This window comes from Cnephaeus nilssonii (assembly GCF_951640355.1).
Source record: "Cnephaeus nilssonii genome assembly, chromosome: 7".
NCBI lineage: Eukaryota > Metazoa > Chordata > Mammalia > Chiroptera > Vespertilionidae > Cnephaeus > Cnephaeus nilssonii.
Window position 1 is genome coordinate 69,707,210 of NC_137078.1, and position 25,154 is coordinate 69,732,363.

General features: G+C 41.0%; 1 protein-coding gene across 2 annotated transcripts in view; it reads right to left on the reverse strand.

Moving 5' to 3' along the window:
- Positions 1 to 24,701, reverse strand: part of EPS15 (epidermal growth factor receptor pathway substrate 15) — a 121,855-nt gene extending 97,154 nt beyond the window's left edge. Inside the window, exon 1 of one of the 2 annotated variants that reach the window (XM_079776933.1) lies at positions 24,585 to 24,698. In XM_079776933.1, the coding sequence (XP_079633059.1) occupies positions 24,585 to 24,617 (33 nt within the window). In that variant the 5' untranslated portion in view covers positions 24,618 to 24,698. Of the gene's footprint in view, positions 1 to 24,584 lie in introns of both variants that reach the window. The other variant, XM_079776934.1, reaches the window with a different exon arrangement.
- Between the last annotated feature and the right edge of the window lie 453 nt (positions 24,702 to 25,154).

Below are 25,154 nucleotides of genomic sequence, written 5' to 3' on the forward strand. Positions count from 1 at the left end.
GTGAACTGTAGGAGCTATAATGAAAATCAAGTATAGTTGTGTACTGGGGACAGATTTTAAAAGTAGGCGTCAGAAAAGAAAAAAGATAAATGATAGTGAATAATTAGGCAGGTAGATAGATAGATATTAAAACAGTGGAAGTAAGTTAGAGAAGAATGTATGGGAAAGGTCGGATGAGAGAGAAAGAGGGAGGGAAGAAAAGTTTTAAAGGGGAGCTGGTAGAGCTTAAAAGGAGAATGGGAACAAGGAAGAAATGGGGGAGGGAGCAAAGCTGGTCCGAGGGAGGAAGTGAAGAAAAAAATTAAGGTGGGAAGGAAGGAAAAGGGGAGGGTGGACAGGGGTAAAGATAAAGGAAAGAAGGAATGTGGGCAGGGATGGAGGGTAGGAGAAAAATGGGAAGAAGGATGGAACAGGTAGGAAATAAGGAGGAAAGAAAAGTTTATAAATGATGAGTCAGTAGAAAAAAGTGTTACATAAAGGAGAAAAATTGTGTGAGAGGGAGAAGCCAATAAGGAAGTCAAATACGACCGTGTGTGAAGGGGATAGATTTTAAAAAAGTTAATCGGGATGACCAGGCCGGCAGGGAGGGCAATTAGGGGGATCAGGCCAGCAGGGGAGAGCAGTTAGGGGGATCAGGCCGGCAGGCAAAGTGGTTAGGGCAGGCAGGCAGGCAGGTGAGCAATTAGGAGCCAAAGGTCCTGGATTGTGAGAGGGATGTCCAACTGCCAGTTTAGGCCCGATCCCACCTAAACTGGCAGTTGGACATCCCCCAAGGGCTCCCGGATTGGAGAGGGTACAGATCGGGCTGAGGGGACCCCCGCCCCCCCCCCCCCTCCGTGCACAAATTTCGTGCACCGGGCCTCTAGTAGAATAATAAAATGAATACACCAATGGATGTACAAAAAGATGATACTATCACCAGATCGGAAATGCTTGTAGGCAGGGAGTGCCATTCAATTCATACCACAGTTCAAAGGGTTCCTTGATCAGCTGATGAACAGACTTATCATCTCATCTGAAAGGCAGTTTAGGAGTATCAATGTTTGAAGGCTCAGGTTCACCTATACATGAATGTGTAGGAGTGTTCTGGAACCAGGAAGGGAGTCCAGGAAGGCTTCATGAGGGTGATATCAGTGCAGGAATTTGAAGTATGAGTGGGGGGAGAGGGTGATTCTATACACAGGTACTAGCATGCAACAAAAGCATGCATGCAACAGAAAGCTCAATTATGTTGAAAAGAATCACAAGGAGTTCTGAATAGTGGAACAAAGTAAAGACAAGGTTGTGAAGTTTTGTTTAAGACAACTTATGAAGGGCTTCATCTGCATGGTAAAAGTAAAGAAAAGGAGGATGGCAAAAGGGGACAAATTCAAGAGTTATTTACTTAGTATTAGTTCTAGGTGATTAGTTATATGTGAAAAGGAAGAGTACAATGGAATGTAGACTGCTACTTAGGAAATAAATTTAATGGCCCAGGGTAGGACCCAAACACTGGCAATAGCAAAAAAAGAAGGATATGCTTTGAAGAAAAGTTTATAAGATGAGTTTGTCAGGGCTTATTAAATAGACTAGAGGCCTGGTGCACCAAAATCGTGCACTGAGGGGGGGTCCCTCAGCCTGGCCTGCACCCTCTCGCAGTCTGGGACCCCTCAGGGGATGTCCACCTGCTGGCTTAGGCCCTCTTGCAGTCTGGGACATCTCGCTCCTTACCACCTGCCTGCCGGGCTCCTTAGTGCTGCCATGAGCCTGGCTTCTGGCTGAGTGACACTCCCCTATGGGAGCACACTGACCACCAGGGGGCAGCTCCTGAGTTGAGCATCTGCCCCCTGGTGGTCAGTGTGCGTCACAGCAACCAGTCGTTCTGCCGTTTGGTCGATTTGCATATTAGGGTTTTATTATATAGGAGGATGAGGGGGCAGGAAAAGCTTAGTTAGAAATACAAAGATAAATAGAGAAAAATATTTTTAAGCATCAAGATTGGGCCCATAATAATAAAGAACATTATAAACTGATGAACAAAAAGATAGATACAGAGACAGTAAAGCAACAAATAGACTTTCAAATTACAGGGGGAAAGTTAGGGAGAGGTGGGGGAGATAAGAAATCAAACGAAGGACTTGTATGCATGCATATAAGCATAAACAATGGACGCAAAACTCTGGGGGGTGAGGGCATGTATGGGTGTGGGGTGGGGGGGGTAATGGTAAGATATGTACACATATAATACCTCAATAAAAAAAAAAAGAAAAAGAAAAAAAAGAAATTAGAAAAAAAAATAAAAATAAAAAAATAAAAACATTAAAAAAAAAAAGATTGGGCCCATAATCTTTTTTTTTTTTAATACGGCCTATAATCTTAATGGGTACAAGACTGGATTAAGAAACCAACATTCACTGAGTGCCTACTTTGAGAACATATTATGCTAAGTACTTTATAAAAACTTCCACACTTAATCCTTGTGAGCCACATATTATTATCCTAGTTTGCAAATGAGGAAACCTAATATGAAGGCTACTTATATATGTCAATTTGACTAGGCTATGGTCACCAGTTGTTTGGTCAAATACCAGTCTAGATGTTACTGTAAAGGTATTTTTTTAGATGTGATTAATATTTAAATCAGTAGACTTTGAGTAAAGCAAATTACTCTCCATAAAGTGGGTAGGCATCATCCAATCAGTAGAAAGCCTTAAGAGGAAAGAATGAGGTCCCCTGAGGAAGAAGAAATTCTGTTTCCAGAATGCCTTCAGACTCTCAACATTAATTCTTCCCTAGGCCCCCACCCTGCTGGCTGCTCTGAAGATTTAGGACTTACCAGCCTCCACACGAGCCAATTCCTTCAAACCAATCAGTGTGTGTGTGTGTGTGTGTGTGTGCGTGTGCGCGCGCGCGTGCGCGCACGCCTGTGTATCCCCTGCTGTCTCTGTTGAACCCTAATATAACTAGTCTCAAAGAGGTTGCTTGTCCAAGCTTTTAAATGGCAGAGACTGGACTTAAATGAAGGTCTGTCCCACTCCCAGCTCCATGCTCTTTCACAACAGCATGCTGCTTTCCCATAAGCCATGGGTTGCTCAAGAAGGTCTTGATTTACAATATGCTGTCCCAGTATCCCATCCAGTTTACCATTTGTCTCAGATTTCTCATTTTCTTAAATGAACAATAATTTTTTGTTCATTTTTTTAAATATATATTTTATTGATTTTTTTACAGAGAGGAAGAGAGAGGGATAGAGAGTTAGAAACATCGATGAGAGAGAAACATTGATCAGCTGCCTCTTGCACACCCCCTACTGGGGATGTGCCCGCAACCAAGGTACATGCCCTTGACCGGAATCGAACCTGGGACCCTTGAGTCTGCAGGCCGATGTTCTATCCACTGAGCCAAACCGGTTTCGGCTGAACAATTATTATTAATCACCACATTAAAAAAAGCCAAGATGGATTCAGTGCACTTCTAAATGTATACATCTAGCTTCTGGCCAAGGTATCAGCTAATCCTGTGTAAGTGCTTTAATCACTTGAACAAGTGATGAAATCTGAAAGAGAACTAGTGATAATTTCACCTATCTTTTCCTGAGTCTACAGACATAATGTAACTAACTCTTTTCAAAGATAACATGCAGAAGACTCACTGAGTATCCTCAGAGGCAAGCAACCATGGACTGCTAATCGCTTATAGCCTTTCCAGACAGTGGGAAAAGTATTTGACACTGGTGCTCCTGCTGGCTATTTGGTGTTCAATGACCTGCAAGAAGCACCAGGCCACCAGCTGGCTGTCAGTGGGGAATTCCAGGTTAGGTGGGAGGAGTCAAGTCTGATAACTCTTGAGGTGGTTTTGTGTTTTTCTTATTTATTGTAAAGCATAAATCTACAATTGCTTATTTATTTTGTTGTTTGGCAATCATTTATTATCTAATATGCCCTTTCAGTAGCAATGAGCTAAAATGAAGAAATTTTATATTTAATACAAAATTAAGTACTAAATTTCTATTTCTGTAGAAAGCAGATAAACAATTTGCATAAAACTTTTGAGGCTATTTCTATTTAAAATGGAGCTCTAGTGACATCATTGTTAACAAGTTAGCTGCAATTATCAAAATTTACAAGTGTTTTCATATATCCGAAGTTAAACTTTTAAGGACAAAAATAATTATCGAATACAAAAAAAAAATCAACATGGCAATATGTGTGTAATGTATCATCAGATTTTAAAGACCGGAATCTGAAACACTGACTTTACAAATTAGTATTGAATGTGCTTGAAAACAAGTCCTCTAAAAATTGGTTGCATTTGTTCAAAATCAGCTAGAAATCTTTAATCAAAGATTAAAGTTCAATGAATAATGCTCAAAAAAACAACAACACAACTTTAGCTTTGAAGCTTTTAGAAAATAGCAATTATTATAAACAACATTTGCCAAAACACTGAAATGCATCCTTTAAAATCAAGGAAACCCCTAGCTTATGTGGCTCAGTTGATTGGAGCATCATCCCATACACCAAAAGGTGGTAGGTTTGATCCCTAATCAAGGTGTGTACAGGAGGCAATGGATTGATGATTCTCTTTCACATTGATGTTTCTCTCTCTCCCTTCTTCTCTCTAAAATCAGTAAAATAAAAAAAGCAAAGAAAGAACTGAATAAATTAAATGGTGAGAGCTCAAATAGTATAAAAGACTGAATTTTGAAATTCTATAATTACACTTTGTAATAAATTGTAGGAATTCCAGCAAAAGAGTATTTCTATTTTTAGCTGAAAAAATTTATACTCTGTACTGAAATGAAATTAAATTACAAAAAGCCTACAATTTTGCAGCATCTACATTTCATAGAACATGGAAAATAATCATATATAGGGACAACTTACATGAAAAGATTTATCTTCTAAAAATATTTGTCAAAAAGAGTACTTTTAGTAGAGGCAAAAAGACACTGCCTGTGAAAATATTAGGGCTGATAACTATAGTTTTCAATGAAAAAAAAAATAGAATTAAGAGTATTCTCCATTTAGCAAAAATTTTCCTCAACTAACCAGGTACAATGTGTACAGAAAGCATATTAGCAATTAAAAATATTACTGATTACAGAGAAGAGTCAACTGTAAGGGTTAACAACCACAATACATAAAATGTAACTGAAAAATACTGCAAGCAGTTTTATGAAAAAATTAGAACTAGTTAAACTATATTGGAAAATAATTACATTGTTCAGAAAAGTATTAGAGACAGATATGGCTAAGAAACTGATTTAAAATCTGATTATTACCAAGAATAATTATTCTGCTTATGTTTTACAATATTCTGATAACCAATGTAAAGACTTTATTTTGTTGTAATACAGAACAAATGTTTTAGAAATGTTTATTTTTGAAAACAGACCTTGAATAGAACTGTTTTACTGATCTACCAATGTAATTAAACCATTCTGATGGCCAAAAAGTATTTTTTTAAATTTACAGAATTGAAAATATAGTGTCCCTTTCATTCTCAAAAATGGCCCAGTTTCAATGAAAAATTACAGGTAGGGGTGTAAATTTTCTGCTAGAGAAAGTAAATGAAATGTGTTCCCTAAATAATGAGCTAATTGTTTTTTTATTTCAGAGATGAAGAGAGAGGGAAAAAAATATCAATGATGAGAGAGAATAATTGATCAGCTTGCACGCCTCATACTGGGGATCAAGCCTGCAACCCAGGCATGTGCCCTGACCCAGAATGGAACATGACTTCCTGGTTCATAGGTCAACGCTCAACCATTGACACGGGCCAGGCAATACTGAGTTACTTTTTAAATACAATTCAGTTGAATTTTTAGTGCCCCCCAAAGAACTCATACATAGTAAGAAATCCTGAGTTCCATACTACCTTATTAATCATCACATTACAAACTCATTGGGTTACTACATAAACACATTTGAGAAGGCCTGAGCTCACTAAAGTGTTCTAATCTAAAGTACACCTTGTGCTGATTACTATACTTATACGATACAGCTAAGTGAGAATGGAAAAAGCCATTTAAATTGCCAATTCACTCATCAAGCAAAATGATCAAAGAGTGTTTTTCGTGTGTCTCAGTAAAATTGGCTTTTTTAAAACTGAAATATAACCATTTTAGAGTTTAAAAAATCACAAATACACAACACACATAATGAATGCACAAAGGAAAAAATGTGAAAGGTATAGCTAAAATGCTAACAGTAATTATGTTAGCATAATTACATTATGTAAATTACATAATGTAAATTACATTTACATTCTTTACATTACATTACTCTGTATTCCCTGAAAACTTTTTTTTATAATAAGCATGCCCTACTTTTATAAGTAAAATTAAACAATAAAGCTATTTTCAAATTGGAGGAAAATATGAAACTCCAAAAATTTAAAATCAGTATGCAAAATTGTATATGAATTTTTGACAAGGAAAACTTTTAAACTAAAGTTGTCAAAATCAAAATCTGACCTCTTAAAATTCTAATGTTATTAGAATTTTAAAGTAATTATTTATCATTAACTATATCATAAACTCTTATCAGTTGCCTCAAAGTAAAGGGGGTATGGGAGGCTGTTAGTTTTATTAAGAAAAGTCATGTAAAGTGTAATAAACTTTACTAAGAAAAAAGTTATTACAAAAGTATAGCATAGTTTATCATCCTACAGTCTGGTAGGTTGTATTATAATTCTTAATCATTTATTCTCCTTTTATAAAGAGTACTAGCGGCCCAGTACACGAAATTCGTGCACATTAAAAGGGAATTAATTAGAGGAAATATTTTAATATTGCTATTTCCCCTTTCTCTATAATACAAGTGTCAGAGATGAAAGAAAATTAAAATGTATATGGAAATCTCCCTCCTATCAGAGTCTGGGGTGTGCTGCGGAACCTAAAGTCAAGTCCCCGCCCACCACCTGCATGCACTTCAAAAACACTGGAGACCCAGACCCGGCCGGTCCCACCCCCATCAAGCCCCTCCGGGCAGGGGGTGCAGCCTCAGGTCCCTGGTCAAGCCCCGCCAGGCGGGGGTTGCCGCCTGAGGTCCCCTGAACCAGCACTGGGGCAGGGGGCATGGCCTGAGGTCTCCCAGCCAGGCACCAGAACAGGGAGCGGGGGGGGGGGTCTGAGGTCTCCCTGCCCGGCACTGGGGTGGGGGGGGCGTGGCCTAAGGTACCCCGCCCAGCACCGGGGCGGGGGGCATGGCCTGAGGTCCTCGTCAAGCCTCGTGGGGCGGGGGGCACAGCCTGAGGTCCCTCGCCCCAGCCAGGCGCCATGCAGCCTCAGGTCCCTGCTGTTCGGTCGTGATGTTACGGTGTCCCAGCTAATTTGCATATTCCTCTATTATAAAGATAGATTATATAGATAAACAACCCTCCCTGTTGCCATGTGACTTGTAGTGCCTCTCTGTGGATACCCTATTGTTGGCTTGGCCATGTGACTTACTTTGGCCAATGAAATATGAGAAAGTTCCAGTTCCAAGTAGAAGTTTTAAGAGCTTTGTGTGTTTCCACCAGCTCTTGCTCTTTTCTCTCTGCCAAGAGAACAGTATGTCATAAATAGGGGGTGCTCCTTCATCCTGGATCCTGAAATGAAAAAGAATTGCGGAGTAGAACCATAATAGATTACTAGAGAACCTATAATGTGAGCAATAAATAAATCTTTGTTATTGTAAGCACTGATATTTGGGGTTATTTCTTGGTGCAGCATAATCTAGCAAAAGTTAACACATAGATAATCTAACACCAAAGTGTACCAGGTAGTAAAAAAAAAAGGGAGGTCCTGGTTATAGGAAATTCATAAGTTGATGAATGTTGAGTTGCTTCATATAAATTTTTTTATTTCATTTTTGGGGGGTTTTGTAGAGGGGGAGATGCTACATTATATGACTTCAAGAGCCTACGATTCTATAGTGCACAATATGAACTGAAACTTTAGTATTAGGCTTATTGTAAATGGTTATAGTATGTTGAAAAAAGGTAAAAATAGAAAGGCATTCTCTAAAACATAATGTAATCTTTTTCCATTAATCACAAGATCAAATGATACAAAGAATAACCAGTGAATAAATTAATAAAATGACAAAGGGAGTAGTTATAAAGGAGTAGCATGGAGGATCTTTGTGATGAAACAGTTTATCTTAATTGTGGTTATAGTTACATGAATCCATACATGATAAAATTACATATGCATGGTATATACATACTAAACCACAAATAACTATTGTGAATATGCCAATGTCAATTTCCAGGTTTTGATCTTGTACTATAGTTTATGTGTTATAATTAGGGACAACTGGTGAAGGGTATATGAGTACAACTTTTTGAAACTTCCCATGAAAAGGTCATGTTGAAGACCACTGTGAAGTAGACAGAAAGTGGCAATCCAGACAGAAATAACACTGTGTATAAAGGCAAATAAATATAGAAGTCTAGGTAGTAAAAAGGAGACAATGAAATAGATTTCATTCTTTCAAATAAACCACTCAAAATCTTTTTAGTTTTGCTCTCTCTAAAAATGTAAGATGATGAGTAACAATTTAGTACTAGTGAAAATAAAAAAAATAGTGTTATGATGCACATAATTTTCTGGGTAATTTGCCATTCAAATATTTTTGACATATTAACACGCAAAAATTAAGCTTTTTAGAATTCAGCTTTCTAATACTCCATTTTCAAGAGAGCTGAGGAACTAGAAGGGAAACTAGTCCTTACATGCTTGGAATCTTCCCACAGTTTTAGTTACCAAAGGTCAAACACCGTTCAAAATATTAAAATGGAAAATTCCAGAAATGAAAAAGTCATGTTTTAAATTGTGCAGCATTCTGAGTAGTGTAATGAAATCTCGTGCTGTCCTGCTCCAGCCTGCCCAGGATATGAATTATCCCTTTGTCCATCATATCCACACTGTATGTACAATAAAATATTTTGGGAGAGAGAGACCACATTCACATAACTCTTATTACCGTATGATGTTATAATTGCTCTATTTTATTATTAGGTATTATTGTGCCTAATTTATAAATTAAACTTTATCATAGGTATGTGTGTACAGGAAAAAACATAGTATATATAAGGTTCAGTACAATCCGTCATTTCAGGCATCTACCAGGTATACTGGAACAATGTATCCCCTGTGGATAAGGGGGATTACTACTGTACATCTGTGTGTCAAGATACTGAGAACCTATAAATATAAAAGCCTAAGCAACCGTTTGACCGTTCAACTGGTAGTTATGATGCGCACTGACCACGGTGGCAGACGCTCAACGCACAGGCATGGAAACATGGAACAGACTGATGAATCTCAGAGGGAAGGGGGAAGGGTGAGGGCGAGAAGAGATTAGCCAAAGATCTTATACGCATACTAGAGGCCCGGTACACGGATTCGTGCACTGGTGGGGTCCCTCAGCCTGGCCTGCGGGGATCAGGCCGAAACCAGCAGTCCAACATCCTCTGAGGGGTCCCAGATTGCAAGAGGACACAGGCCAGGCCGAGAGACCCCACTGATGCTCAAATCTGTGCACCAGGCCTCTAGTATTAAAATAACAAACTATAATCTCTGACATTTGAGAACTGAGACTAGTGGGAAAAACAGACAATAATAAAACATTGTGGTTAAGAGCAATAAGAGGGAGCAAACACAGATGCTGTGGTATCAGAGATAACTGAGGGAGACAGAAGAGGAAAAGTCATGTCGGAATTATCATATAACAAATTAAGATGGGAAAAACTGAGCAAGTCTCTTACAAGTCTTTTTTTTTTTTTTTTTTTTTTTTTTTGGTGCACAGGAGGGCACTCCAACCAAAAGAGCCACCTGGCCAGGGCCACTAACAAGTCTAAGAGGAAGCAATCAAGCAACTGCAAAGTGCACTCCTATCTTCAGGTCCCTGCACTTGCTGTTGCCTCTATCTGGAACATATCCATAGACACTCATATGGATCACTTCTTATTTCATTCAAATCTCTGATCAAATGTAACCTAAGAGGGGCCTTTCTAACCACCCCATCTAAAGTAATATCTTATGGCATTCTCTTCCCTTATCCTGCTTTATTGTTCTTCCTAGCTTTTCTCATTATCTGACATTTATACCTGTTTGTTTCTGTTGGTTTCCCTTACTAGAGGACAGTGACTTTGTCTTACTGTGTATGTAACAGTACACTGAGTGGCCAGATTATTATGATCTCTGAACGCATAATAATCTGGCCACTCAGTGTATATCCTATATATTAAAAGGCTAATATGCAAATTGTCTCCTCGACCAGTTGTTCAACCAGCAGGCAGGCCGGCCAACTGCCCATATCCCTTCCCCCTGGCCAGGCTGGCCAGACCCCACCCATGCACAAATTCATGCACCGGGCCTCTAATATATATATTTATACTGAGTGGCCAGATTATTATGCGTTCAGAGATAATAATAATCTGGCCACTCAGTGTATAGACAGCAGTGCTTTGCAGATAGTGGGTACCCAATATTTGTCAAATGAATAAAGCAAAGGAGAGGAAGAGAAATTCAGGCACATCAAGAAATACATATAAATGAAAGATATGAGAAATGGGCCATGCTGGTGTTCTTGGTCAATAATAATTGTAATAGCAAATATTTATATTTACTAAGGACTCACTTATGGGCCAGGCACTATTCTCAGCACTTTACTTATATTATCTCATCTAATCTTCACAACTCTATAAAGTAGATACTCTTACTCTCATTTTACACATGAAGAACCTGAAACACAGATTAAATAAATGCCCAAATTCACATAGCTAGTAAATAAATGGCAGAACTAGATTCCAAGCCATGCAGTACAATGCCAGGACTCACTCTTTTCACCACTACCCAAAAGCACTGAAAACTGCCAACTTCTCTAGGTTGTTTCAACATGTCTTAAAAAAAAAGGGGGGGGGGTGAGAAAAGAAAGAAGAAAAGAGAAAATACCTATTATAATTCATCTTTGTGAATATTACATGCTTCATATACTTAAAACCCTGTATGTGTTACTCGTTAGTAGTATTAGTTTCTTAAAAATATGAACTACATTTACCAAGCAAATGGCTAAGTAAATCCCCCACCCCAAAGTTTCCAATTCTGATTCAGAGTAGGACTGGAGTGAGGTCTAAGAATTTACATTTCTAAGTATTCAGGTGATGCTGATGGTACAGAATCATGTTCAAGAACCCCTGAGCTACATAACCAAAATGTGAATTAAACCTCTTTCAAATAATACTAGGTTTCCTGAATATCAATGGCTGAACTAGGCATCTTCAAAGTACTGAAAATATATATGCACTAGAGGCCCAGTGCACAAAATTTGTGCACTCGGGGGTTGGAGGGGGGCGGTCCTTCAGCCCAGCCTTAGCCCTCTCACAGTCCTGGAGCCCTTGGGGGATGTCCACTGGGAGCAGGCCTAAGCCAGCAGTCAGACATTCTTACCACTGCCGTGGAGGCGGGAGAAGCTCCCGCCACTGCCGCTGTGCTTGCCAGCTGTGAGCCCGGCTTCTGGCTGAGCTCCTCCTGTGGGAGCACACTGACCACCAGAGGGCAGCTCCTGCATTGAGCATCTGCCCCCTGGTGGTCAGTGCATGTCATAGCAACTGGTCGTTCCACAGTTCAGTCGATTTGCATATTAGCCTTTTATTATATAGGATGTTTTCCCCTAAAGATTAGGAATAAGTGTCCACTCTAGACACTTCTATTCAACATTGAACTGGAGGTTCTAGCCAAGAAAAGTAAACAAGAACAAGAAACAAAAGGCATCCATCCAGATAGGAAAGAAGGACATAAAACTATCTCAGATGATATGATTTTATATATAGGAAATCCTAAGAAATCCACTAAAAAAAGTTATTAGAACTAACAAATGAGTTCAGTAAAGGTGCAGAATATAAGATCAATATACAAAAATTAATTGTACTGTTATAAACTTGCAATGAATATGAAAATTAAATTAAATCAATTCCATTCAAATAGCTTAACAATAAATTTTTCAAAACCTTAATTATAAATTTAACAAAAGTATAAAATTTAGACTCTAAACATTACAAGACATTGTTGAACAAAATTAAATCCTATATAATAAAAGGCTAATATGCAAATTGACTGAACAGTGGAACGACTGGTCACTATGATGCGCACTGACCACCAGGGGGCAGACACTCAACGCAGGAGCTACCCCCTGGTGGTCAGTGTGCTCCCACAGGGGGAGTGCCGCTCAGTCAGAAGCCAGGCTCATGGCTGGTGAATGCAGCAGTGGTGGCGGGAGCCTCTTCCACCTCCACAGTGGTGCTAAGGATGTCTGACTGACGATTTAGGCCCACTCCCCAGGAGCAGGCCTAAGCCATCAGTTGGACATCTCCCAAGGGCTCCCGGACTGCGAGAGGGCGCAGGCCACGCTGAGGGTACCCCCCCCCAGTGCACGACTTTTGTGCACTGAACCTCTAGTCTATACTAATAAAAGGGTAATATGCAAATTAGACTGGGAGACCTACCAGACGTTCTGGACAAAGCCATGGTGGTGGGGCCAAGGCAGAGGCGGTTAGGGGCGATCAGGCCAGGAGGGGAGGCAAGTTGGGGGCGAGCAGGCCAGCAGGGGGGGGGTCAGTTGAGGGCGAGCAGGCCGGCAGGGAGGGACAGTTGGGGGCAAGCAGGCCGGCAGGGAGGGGCAGTTGGGGGTGAGCAGGCTGGCAGGGGGGCAGTTGGGGGCGAGCTGGCTGGCGGGGGGGGGGGGGCAGTTGGGGGCAATCAGGCCAGCGGGGGGGGGGGCAGTTAGGGGCGAGCAGGCTGGCAGGGAGGCAGTTGGGGGCAATCAGGCCGGCAAGGGGGGGCAGTTGGGGGCGATCAGGCCGGCAGGGGGGGCAGTTGGGGGTGAGCAGGACAGCAGGCAGAGTGGTTAGGGGCAATCAGGCAGGCAGGCAGGCGAGCGGTTAGGAGCCAGCGGTCCCAGATTGTGAGAGGGATGTTCGACTGCCAGTTTAGGCCCGATGCTACAGGGATCAGGCCTAAACCGGCAGTCGGACATCCCCCGAGGGGTCCCAGACTGGAGGGTGCAGGCCGGGCTGAGGGACATGCCCCCCCATGCACGAATTTCGTGCACCGGGCCACTAGTATATATATAAGTGGAAAATAAGGTCCTTTTTGAGGTGATAAAAACACTCTAAAATTGACTGTGCTGATGACTGAACTAAATATGAATAAACTAAAAAACATTGAATTGTAAATTTTAAATGGATAAGTTGTATTACATGTGGATTATACGTCAATAAAGCTGTTTAAAAAGTTTAAAATTTTTAAAGAAACAATAGGGCAGGAAGCTCAAAGAAAGTTTCTTAACACCTAAACAATTTTTAAACATTTTATAAATTCAGTACCTCTAGTACTTCTTAAAGTTATTTGATGGCTCATATTTCTAAATGCAGATATAGTTTTAAAAATTATCATTAATTTTGACACATGGAATATTTTTAAACTAGTACTAGGAATTAACTCAGTAAATTTATAATTTGCAGAATATACTTTTCCTTTCCTAGCCTCAAAATGAAAGCTATAAATTAGTACCTAAAAATATTCATTTTTTAAACATTTTAAATACATATTAAACATGTATAAGTATACAAGTCATGTCAATTATATACACTAATTTTTAAAATAGAATGCTTTGCGAAGTTTTCATTATAAGAGTTTTTCTGATGAGGTTATAGGAAAAAGTAAATTTTGTCCACTTAACCTAAGAATACTGGTAAAATTCCTGTATTAAAATAAGGAAGAAATTATTAGTGAAAAATTGTGAAAGTATATAAGAAAAATCTGCCATGCACAGAGACAAATCAAGTCATTTCAAGCAAGTCTGGCTCAAAATACAGTAAATAAAGTTTTTGAACCATTCTAAAGAGCCAGATGGTCCAGAATCCACTCCCTAAATCTTACAAGGCCCTGCATAAAAGTGTGCCAGAAAAAAACAAAAACAAACACAGAACAGAATGTAAGAACAGACTAAGAATGAAAGTATCCCAGCCAGCAAAGGATAAAAACTGTAAGCAAATTAAAATTATCCATCTTCAAGCTCAGAATTTTAATGCCAATTTCCTATACTAAATGAACTTTACAAATTATAAATGGCCTTTGTAGCCAAATTAAATATGCTCAACTTAGTTTCTTCACAATAGTACTTAGACATTATTCTCCTATCTGAGAATATTACTGCTGTCTGCTTTGCCATTCAAAATATTCTAAATATAAACTAAACAAAAATCACTCAAGTTTCATTTCAAAACTCAAAAGTATCAGAGAAAAACAACTCAATCATGTAGCACCATTTATTACTCTACAAAAAAGGAATTCAGCAAACAGTATATCAAAGGTTATCTCAGGATAACACTCCTACCAACTGAGCCATACTGGCCAGGACGAGAAAACATCAGTTTGAAAGTAAATATTTGTATGATATACACTAACCTAGACAGGCTTAGGTTTTCATGAGTTACAAATTTCTAGAGTTTGCAAAATAGAAAACTACCTTCTATCATGTTTACAAAAACCCTTCACTATAACTTGGTACAAGAATCACTTTCTAGAGATGTAGTCTATGCCAGCAGTTGCCAAGCTTTTGGACCTCACAGACCACCAGTGGTCCGTGGACCACCGGTTGGCGACCGCTGGTCTGTGCAGTAAGTTGATTTTCACATAATAAGAAGTTGCAGCCTAGAACATATGTTCAGTTATAATCAAGGAATAGCACCATAATTTGTTCTATCATAACTATTTTGCCCTTAAAAATACTCATTCAATTTATGAGCTTTATACACTATCTGGGTTATAATCCTGGCTCTACTGCTTAGCAGCAGCTTGACCTTGAACAAATTACTAGTACTTCACCTCTGTGCCTAAGTCTTCTCTTTTTGCAAAATAATATTAAGGATGATCCAGTTAACAAGGATAATAAGGATGATCCAGTTATCAGATTGTAAGGATTACTGAAAGCAGTGTCTGACACATCATAAATGCTCAATGAGTATTAATTATTATTATCATCCTAATATTGACCTCCTGTCTCTCTCTCTCTCTTTCTCTCTCTCTTTCTCTCTCCACACACACACACGCTCTGAATAATCTGTTACTTTTACATAACAACAGAGGAATGTAATATCATGTGGATGTTCATTTTCATTCCAAAATTTGTCTGAAATATTGTCGATGACTATTTACAGGAAGCAGCATTGAAAATGAGCTTGAGAATAGATGTGCCTGGGTTCAAATCTAAAATATACCATTTACAATAATCCTGAGTAAGTAATAGATTAACTCCTACTTTAGAAAGGCTGTGAAAATTAAGTGAAATAAATATATGTAAATCACCTAAAAGTATCTACTGCTTATCAGGAGTTTAACATCAGCTCATAACAGTGACATAAGAATGTTATCCTTCCAGGATCTTTGCATTAATATTTAACCCTCTACATAGAATTGTTCCACAACTAAAATAAGAGCACTAAGAAAGGCAGAAAAATTACTCACAAAATTAAGTTCACAATTTCTGGTTGTCTCACCATTTAAGTGTTTTAAGCTCAATATCTATGCACTATTAGTCATTCATGGCTCATGGAAGGTTTAGGAGTAAAAATATAAAGATAAAATATTCCCTCTGTCCCTGTCCAAGAAAGCTCATACTTCTGTAACTCACATAAGCCTTAATAGATCACTAAGTTTAAAAAGTAAATATTTAAACCAGTGATTCTCAACTAGGGGCAATTTTGTCTCAGGAAACATTTGGCAGTGTCTGGAGATACTTCTGATTGTCCCAACTGGGGAGTGCTTCTAGAATCTCATGGATAAGGATGCTGCAAAACATCCCACAATGCACAAGAGAGCCCCCACACCAAATAATTACCTGGCCCAAAATGTCAACAGTGCCAAGGTTGAGAAACCATGATCTAAAAATATCCAAAGTATTATGATATAGAAGTATTCCCAGAAAACATAGGTTCTTAGCCAAATTCTTATTTTACTGAAAACAACAATAAACAGCTTGATTATTTCAGATGGAAAACTCTTAGTATCATTAAATTACCACTACAAAATCCCCAGTCTAAAGGGGGGGATGTGAGGCTAACTTTTCTCTGTGTATTTGTACCATATAAAAACAAGTTTTTAAAAGAGCTTCAACCTTGCCCTAGCCAGTTTGGCTCAGTGGATAGAGTGTCAGCCTGCAGACTGAAGGGTCCCAGGTTCGATTCTGGTCAAGGGCAGGTGCCTGGGTTGTAGGCTCAATCCCCAGTAGGGAGTATGCAGGAGGCAGCCAATCAATGATTCTCTGTCATCACTGATATTTCTCTCTCTCTCTCTCTCTCTCTCTCTCTCTCTCTCTCTCTCTCCCTCCCTCCCTCCCTCCCTCCCTCCCTCCCTCCCTCCCTCCCTCTCTGAAATAAAATAAAAATATATTTTAAATAAATAAATAAATAAATAAATAAATAAATAAATAAAAGAGCTTCAACCTTTATTTTTTAACTAGAGGTCCGATGCACGAAATTGGTGCAAGAGTAGGCCTTCCTTCCCCTGGCTGCCGGCACCGGCTTCCCTCTGGCACCCGGGACCCGAGCTTCCCTCCGGCCGCCGGCAGGTACCAGGGACCCGGGCTTCCTTCGCAGCCTCGGCTTCGTTCGGAAGGACGTCCAGTCTAATTAGTATATTATGCTTTTATTATTCTAGAAGATTACACCTCCATTCATGAAAGTATTATTTATATCATAAAGATGTTTCTTACACTTCACTTCTTTCTTATTCTAGGAAATAATATTAAAAAGTTCACAGTTATGTGATAGGAAAGCACAATAAGAGGCCAACTTTTAACAAATATCATTTTTAAAAGGTTGACAATGATCAAAAGTTTGATAATATACTATGTTGATAAAGCTGTGGAGAAAAGGCACACTCAAACACTGTTGCTGAATACAAATTAGTATTATCTATTCAAATTATAAATATCCTGCCCTGGCAGGTTTGCTCAGTGGTTAGAGTGTCATCCCTAGGATCAAAGGGTCGTGGGTTTGATTCCCGACCCCCATCTGAACATGTGCCGGAGGCAACCAATAAATGTGTCTCTCTCACATAGATCTCGATCTCTCTCTCTCCCCCTCTCTCTCTTTCTCTCCCTTCCACTCTCTCTATAAAAATCAATGGAGAAAATATCCTCGGGTGAAGCTAAAAACACACACGTGTGTGTGTGTGTGTGTGTGTGTGTGTGTGTGTATACATATACATATATATCTCCTTTGCACCAAAATAATACCCACTTAAAACTAATGCACATACTCAGACACATGTAAAAGATGTGAAAAAGAGTATTCACTGCAGCACTGCCAGTAATAACAAGAGAATGGAAACAACATAAATGTCCATCATTAGATGGCTAAATAAATTATAGCATATTCATATAAGGGAAAATCCTGAATTTTTGAAAATAATGAGGGAGATCTGTATGTGTTGGTATAGAACAATCTAAATCAATTAAGCTTTAAAAATAATAATGATAATAAGCCACACAACAATATGGAGCTTACTAAAAATAAAAAATACATATATAGCATAAATATGTATGTATTTGCATATACATCACAGACTACTGCTGGAAATACACACAAAAGAAACTGGCAAGAATGAATGCCTCTAAGAAGGGGACTGAGGGCCCAGAACAGGAAGGAGACTTTCACTGGTATTGTTTGAATTTTTTTAATATGGGTTAATACTGGCTCTTTTATTTACTGACTGTAAAATTTAAACAAATCACAAATTCTGAGCCTCAGCATTCTCCAATTTGAAATGATGTTAATAATAGCCTAGCTCATTGGTTATTACGAGATCAAATGAAAGAGCATAAAGTGCTTTGTAAATTATAAAGCAGAACACAAGATTATAAATTTGAACGAATTCCCCAAACCAATTACAATAATAATTATTATTATCATTCTTCTGACCAATTTCTGTAAACCAAAAGATGGGAATGTTTAAGATGAAACCTGAATGTAGATGCAATCTTAGAACACAGATTTTTTTTTTTTTTACTTTACCTATAGCTATTGACTTCAATTTAAAAGAGTACATTTTCAAAAAGTTGTCAGAGAAATGCTAAATCAGCTGATTATAGAAGGAATACGTGCTCACTATTGAAAAGAAGGCAAATAAAGATTACAACCATGCTATTACAAAATCTTGGGGTTTTTTTATTCCAGTCTTTTTTCTATGCATGCTTAACTGGCTTAGGTCATTTGTCTAAATAAAATGTTACCACTTTACTCTAATACAACATTCAAATTATAACATTCCTCAAATTATCACAAGCCTCTAATAAACATAATTTTTAATGCAAGGCACAATATTTTATCTTCTTGGGAGTTAAACCACTTTAAAATAAAACTCCAGGGTGTGGGTTTGCCTAATGAACTCTGCCTGGATTAATTTTTCATTTCTTTCTCCAAGTAACCAGATTACCTATCTTTCTCTCTGTCCAGCCCCAGCTCCCCTCCCCCCAAGCCATTTTCCTGCTTTTGGTTTTTCCAGAGTTCCAATTTTACTAAGTCCAAAACTCACAAAACTCACAAAACAAAACAGTATATCAAGTGTATCTATAATTCCTTGAAAAATAAGTACAACACCTTAGATTGAGCCCTAAATCAGATTATTAGTGAGAGAGGAGATTAGAACTATGATTTGTTGCTAAATAGAGATGCTCAATCTTTTTCTACCACATGTTAGTCTGTTATCATTCTGTCTGTGTCTGCTGAAAACAGAGGAATACTCTTCTGTTATTCCTGGGAGACCTGCTATTGGACAAACCCAACTGTTCCTAATTAATTTCAACTATGACAACTCCTCCCAAATGCTAAACATTCCAAGCCATTTTTGAGAACAGTTAAATACCGCTCAGTGAAAGAACAAATTTCCTGAGAATACTAGATTGTCATTTTCATACTCTACCCTATATTTACTGTCATAATTGTTAAACCAGCCTACTATGGTGATATATTTATTAACACAACTATATAATTTTTTAATGAAAATTGAAAATAAAATACCAGAAACTAAAATTATGGGAGATTTTTCCCCCTCTAATTTTCAAACTTTCTATAATGCAGTTATATCACTCTTGCAATTAAGAAAAAGAATTAGAAGGAAAAGTATTCTTATAGCATTCATTATTTTAGACCACATACTAAGATTATTTTAAATCCCATTCTAAGGACTTTGTTATTATTAAAAAAAAATAATCCTTATTAAATTAAAACAAGCAAACTTCTGCATAAAGCTGAACTGCTGAAAGATTATTTAAAATACTCATATCAGCCAAGCCAGCATGGCTCAGTGGTTGAGCGTTGACCTGTGAACCAGGAGGTAAAGGCACATGCCCAGGTTGCGGGCTTAATCCCCAGTGTGGGGTGTGCAGGAGGCAGCCAACCAATGATTCTCTCTCACCATGGATATTTCTCTCTCTCCCTCTCCCTTCCTCTCTGAAATCAATAAAAATATATTTAAACAAAATAAAATAAAATACTCATGTCATGCCTATTTCAATAAAATAAAACCTTTATCATCAAGAGCACTACTATACACCCGCATGAAAATTGACACACGAAAGACACTGGAGATTCAGAGGCACAAGACATGGCTTCCATCCTCAAGTTTTCTACCTAATTAGGACAATAGGGCATATACTGAAATAGAGAATCAAAAATATAAGGAAACATTGGATATGCCAAGCATCTAGCACACAGAAAAGTATAGTGGAGTCCTACAGAGACCTTGGTTCATCTTAGATCTACCACTTACTAGTTGATGTAAATTACTTCCCTCATTTGTAAAATGTTAGATTAAGTGAAGTAAAATTCTTGGCATATAGTAACACCCAAAGAAAAGCTAATAGTGTTATTGTTATTATTAGGGATACAGGTTTGAGGAAGAAATGGGCAACTGTAAAATGTTTTAAAGAGAATTATTAATATCTTTTTGAAATGTCACCATAAGCAAAAATCACAAGATCTTTCTCAAGTTTTACTGACAAGAAAAATAGTGAGCCAAAACCGGTTTGGCTCAGTGGATAGAGCGTCGGTCTGCGGACTGAAAGGTCCCAGGTTCGATTCCAGTCAAGGGCATGTACCTTGGTTGCGGGCACATCCCCAGTAGGGGGTGTGCAGGAGGCAGCTGATCGATGTTTCTAACTCTCTATCCCTCTCCCTTCCTCTCTGTAAAATATCAATAAAATATATTTTTAAAAAAAGAAAAATAGTGAACACCTGGTGAAAACAACTGAAACTAGAAAACACTAAGGCTTTCCAGCACTGAAATACCCTGGGAAAATCACCACTAAATCATTTTTTTCATGGTGAAGGGACTAGCAGTGATGGGCAACCTTTCGAGCTTGGTGTTTCAAACTTCGCCAAAAAACTGAGCATAACTCGGGTAGTGTGTCCCTTTGAGGAAAAAACATTATTTCGCGATATTTATAGTTTAAATAACATAAATGTTTCATCCTCAGCATGCGGCCGCCTCAGCGGCTGCGTGTCATCAGAAATGGCACTGACACGCGTGTCAGAGGTTCGCCATCACTGGACTAGGGTCTGTGTTGATGAAAATACCTGGGTGGCTGCGGTGACTGGCAGTGGCTGCAGCAGTGGGGTGATGGGGCGGGCGCCTTCCCCTGATCAGCCTGGTTGCCTCAAGCAAAGGGAAGCCAGACTGCGGCTTAGGTCCGCTCCCAATGGGGAGTGGGCTTAAGCCATCCATAGGACATCCCCTGATGGCTCCCAGTATGTGACAGGGGGCAGGCTGGGCTGAGTGACCCCTCCCCAGTGCACGAATTTCGTGCACTGGGCCCCTAGTATGATCTATAAAAAAGAATGTTAGTTGGAAAGGTCCTCAGATCAGCTAATTCAAACTCCCCTACTAAAATGTAAGCTCCAAGTTTTGTCTCCAAGCTCCAAGATTGTTATTTATTTTGTTCACTGGTATATCCTCAATACTTAGAATAATTCCTAGCATATAGGGAATGCTCAACAAATATTCATTGAATAAATATTAAAGTTAAGGAAACTGAGGCCTGGAGACTTAACTCAGTATCATACATTGTCATACATTGAGTTAAGTTTGGCAGAGCTGGGACTGGAACTAACATTTGATTATTCTAATAGTCTATCCTCTTTAGAATCTGGAGTATGCTCATTTATTTTGGTGGTTGGGGAGTTGGAGGGTTGGTTGGCAGGCAGGGGAAGAGGAAGGAAGAAGTAAATTAAACATTTTTCACATTTCCCCCCAAATGTCAGTTTTGCTTACTTGATAGAGGAAAAAAATAAAAATAAAAAAAATAATTAAAAAATTAAAAAAAAAAAAATATATATATATATATATATATATATATATATATATATATACTAATAAAAGGGTAATATGCTAATTAGACCCAGAGACCTTCCAGGAAACATTCTGGACAAAGCCATGGTGGCGGGGCCGAGGCAGAGGCGGTTAGGGGCGGTCAGGCCAGGAGGGGAGGGCAGTGGGGGTGATCAGGCCGGCAGGGGGGGCCAGATGGGGGTAAGCAGGCTGGCGGGGGGGGGGGGGGCAGTTGGGGGCGAGCAGGCCAGCAGTAGGGGGCAGTTGGGGGCAATCAGGCCGGTGGGGGTGGGGGGCAGTTGGGGGCAAGCAGGCTGGCAGTGGGGAGCAGTTGGGGGCAAGCAGGCTGGCAGTGAAGAGCAGTTGGAGGCAATCAGGCCAACAGTTGAGGGTGAGCAGGCCAGCAAGGGAGGGGCAGTTGGGGGCAATCAGGTTGGCAGGGAGGGCAGTTGGGGGCGAGCAGGCTGGCAAGCAGAGTGGTTAGGGGCAATCAGGCAGGCAGGCGAGTGGTTAGGAGCCAGAGGTCCCGGATTGCGAGAAGGATGTCCAACTGCAGGTTTAAGGGATCGGGCCTAAACCAGCAGTCGGACATCCCCCAAGGGGTCCCATATTGGAGAGGGTGCAGGCCGGGCTGAGGGACAACCCCACACCACTAGTATATTATAAACAAGAGAATCCCAGTACAGTGCCTAGCACATGATAAGTACTTAACATATATTAGTTGAACGAATGAACCTACTCCAAAACCATTATTATCTCATAACCAGAAGTGGAAACTAACTTCAGCATCTGTTTAATCTTTGTAACTGTCAAAGAGCCCTTTAGAATTTTCAGTCATACAGAAGACAAACTTATTAATCACCTTCTTCCACCTGGGCACTGAGGGAGGAGAGATGAATTAAAAGGCAAACCAACCCTGGAGGATCTCTTTCTCTTGAGTTTACCTATGTCTGTCTGTCCCTCTGTCAGCCTCTCTCTCTTTCTGTGTGTGTGTGTGTGTGTGTGTGTGTGCGCGCGTTGGGGAAAAGGGTTGACATAAACATATTAATAATGAATGTGAAACCAAGTTGCATTGTTATCTCAGTTTATTGCCTCAAGCAGTTAAAATATTAAATTAAAAAACACAAATCAGCAAAGTTTTAGAATAACAAGGAGGCACATTAGAGTATATTAATACTTGGGAAGATTCTTTTTCTTGTGCCTTTACAAATATCTTATTGCCTCTTAATGGCTTAAAAATCAAAATATTCTAAATTGACTTATTTGAATCAATGAATGTATCAGGATAATATTCCTAATTCAGTATTTACTCTGTGTGCATGCTAATATTTAAATATATAAAAACCACAAAAACATATTTAAATTATTTAACTGTCTATAAAACTGACAGAGCCTGAAGAAAACCTCCAGAGACAAATGCTAATAAATAGAAACTAAAAACATAGTATTACCCAGGGAGAGAATAAAGCAGACACACAGCTAAGAAGTAAATCTATAGGAGTCTTCAAGGGAACAAAATCTTCAAGAGGGGAAAAAGTCCTGCCCAAATTGGCCAACAGAGCCAGAGAGCAACAGCCTGCCAACAAGATCTTGTTTAATGCAAGTCACTAACAAGCCTCATAAAAAGTGAACACCCAAGAGGCAATGTTGCCATTCCTTGAAGTTGGGTTTCAGGGGGGACCCTTCCAAAGGGATTCACCACCAAGATGAAATTGCCACATTCCAAGATTTCTTCCCCATTACCTGCTTGTCCAAATAGAATAAGCAACACTAAACAAATTAGGAAATAAACAGACTGCATTTATGAGACTGATAGTTCCTGCAAGCTGAAGCTAGTTATTTTACCTGAGACACATGTGTTTATATGTGATTCCTGGTTCCTGGTGAGGACATTTTTCACTCAGTCTCTCCTAGAGTTCTAGGAGGAACACCCCAAAGCCTCTTGATCCCAATACGGAAAACTCTCCAGCCCAAGTGCATACCCTACCTCAGTGTTAACCGTCTCACAAGCACTTGACAAATCCAGGCCAAGGAGACTACAAGGTGGCGGGAAGACACTACCAAGCAGACAGGAAGGCTAGGGTGGGCCCCGAGGGGGAAGTCCCTGGCCTCCAGCTGCGGAGGGAGTCGGCTGAGAAGTTGAAACTAGGGTAAGTTTTGGTTCGAGGAGAGGGAAGGAAGTGACAGGTGCAGGTCCCCTCGCCACCCTGGACAACACGGGGAGATGACGAGGACAGCTGGCTTTCTTTACAAAGAGGAGGAACGAGGGTCCCAGAGTGAGTGATGTGGAGAGGTTTTTCTGGGAAGCTCGGGACAGGGTTCTGACGGAAACAGAAAGGGGAGAGGAAAAAGACCCTGAGAACCTATTTGGGTGAAGATTCCCCCCCAGGATGAGTGATCTCCAGGGTCAGTTCCCAGCACCAAGCCTGGTGGAACCACCACACCGGTTATCCGCTGGGACCGCGGTTAACTGAAAGCCCACCGGTCGGAAGGGAAGGCGACTTGAGTAGGAACAGACTCATCATCGGGGTTCCGCCCCCGGAGGAATCCTGGTCCGGAGGGGAAGAGCAGGGGCGAGCAGTGTAGGCACTCGGGGAGGATGGGACTTGTCCGGAACAGAGACCGACCGGAGGAGCCTGCTGGGGAAAGGGTGGGCTTTCGGTGGACTCTCCGGTGAGAACAGGCCGGTTCGGAGAGGACAGCCGCCCGGGGCGGGGCGGGGCGGCCGGCCCGGGAAGGTGACTCTCCCCGGGGAAGCGCTCTGCCGGGCCGACGGCGGGCTGGGGGCGAGGCTGGTCGCGGGAGCTCAACAGGCGCTCACCTGGGACGGTCCGGCCTGGAAGGAGGAAACTTCCTGGGTGGGTGAGAGCTGAGCGGAGGGAGAGGGGCCGGGCACCAGCGGAGCGGGGCGAGAGTCAGGGTCCGCTCCGCCGGGGTGCGGAGGGGTGGGGAGCCCCGCAGCGCCGCCGCCAGGGGCAGGGGCGGGGCCGGGGGCGCCCACCGACCCGGGCGGGGTCGCGGCTGCCGCCGCGGAGCAGCCGGCTCGGGATGGCGCCTTCCCTCCCGCACACACGCACACGCTCTCGCTCTCACTATCCGCCGCCCCGCCCGGCGCCGAGAGAAAATGCCCGGGTCGGTGAACCCTTGACGGCGGGGGGTGGGGAGAGGAAGGGGTCGACCGGGGACACCGGCCGACCGAGCCCAGCGGATGGGCTGGCGGCGTTACCTGTGTTAGGGAGAGCTGGGCCGCCGCAGCCATGGTGTTTCCATCATGCACGAGAGGGGAAGGAAGGACGGGCGGACTGGGGCTCGGGGCGGGGAGGAGGCGGAGGGAGCGGCCGGAGGCGAGGCCGGGGCAGGCGGGCGGGCGTCTCCCCGAACTTCGACAACTTCCCTCCTCGGCCCGCCCCGCCCCGCCGGGCCCCGCCCGCCCCGCGCACGCCGCGGCGGCACCCAAATCCTGGCGCCGGAGTTGGCGCCGCGGGACCGGAGCCGGCCCCCAGGGGCCACTTGGGAAAACCCGGCGCGGAGGCTGGGCTTTGGAGCCAACTCCAGATTATCCTGTGAACTTCACGCACGTCTTCTGCTTCTGAAAAATAAGAGAAATTATAGCCAAAGTTTAGGTTTCTTGTGAGAACCAAATGATATAATGATGTAAAGTTAATAACAGTACTTTAGATATGCCAAAATCTGTGCTAAATACTTTATTTTTGAATTGGAGACTGAAACATACACTGTACAAATGAAGAAACCGAAACATAAATGCCATACCTAGTGTCATTCAGCTAACTAGATA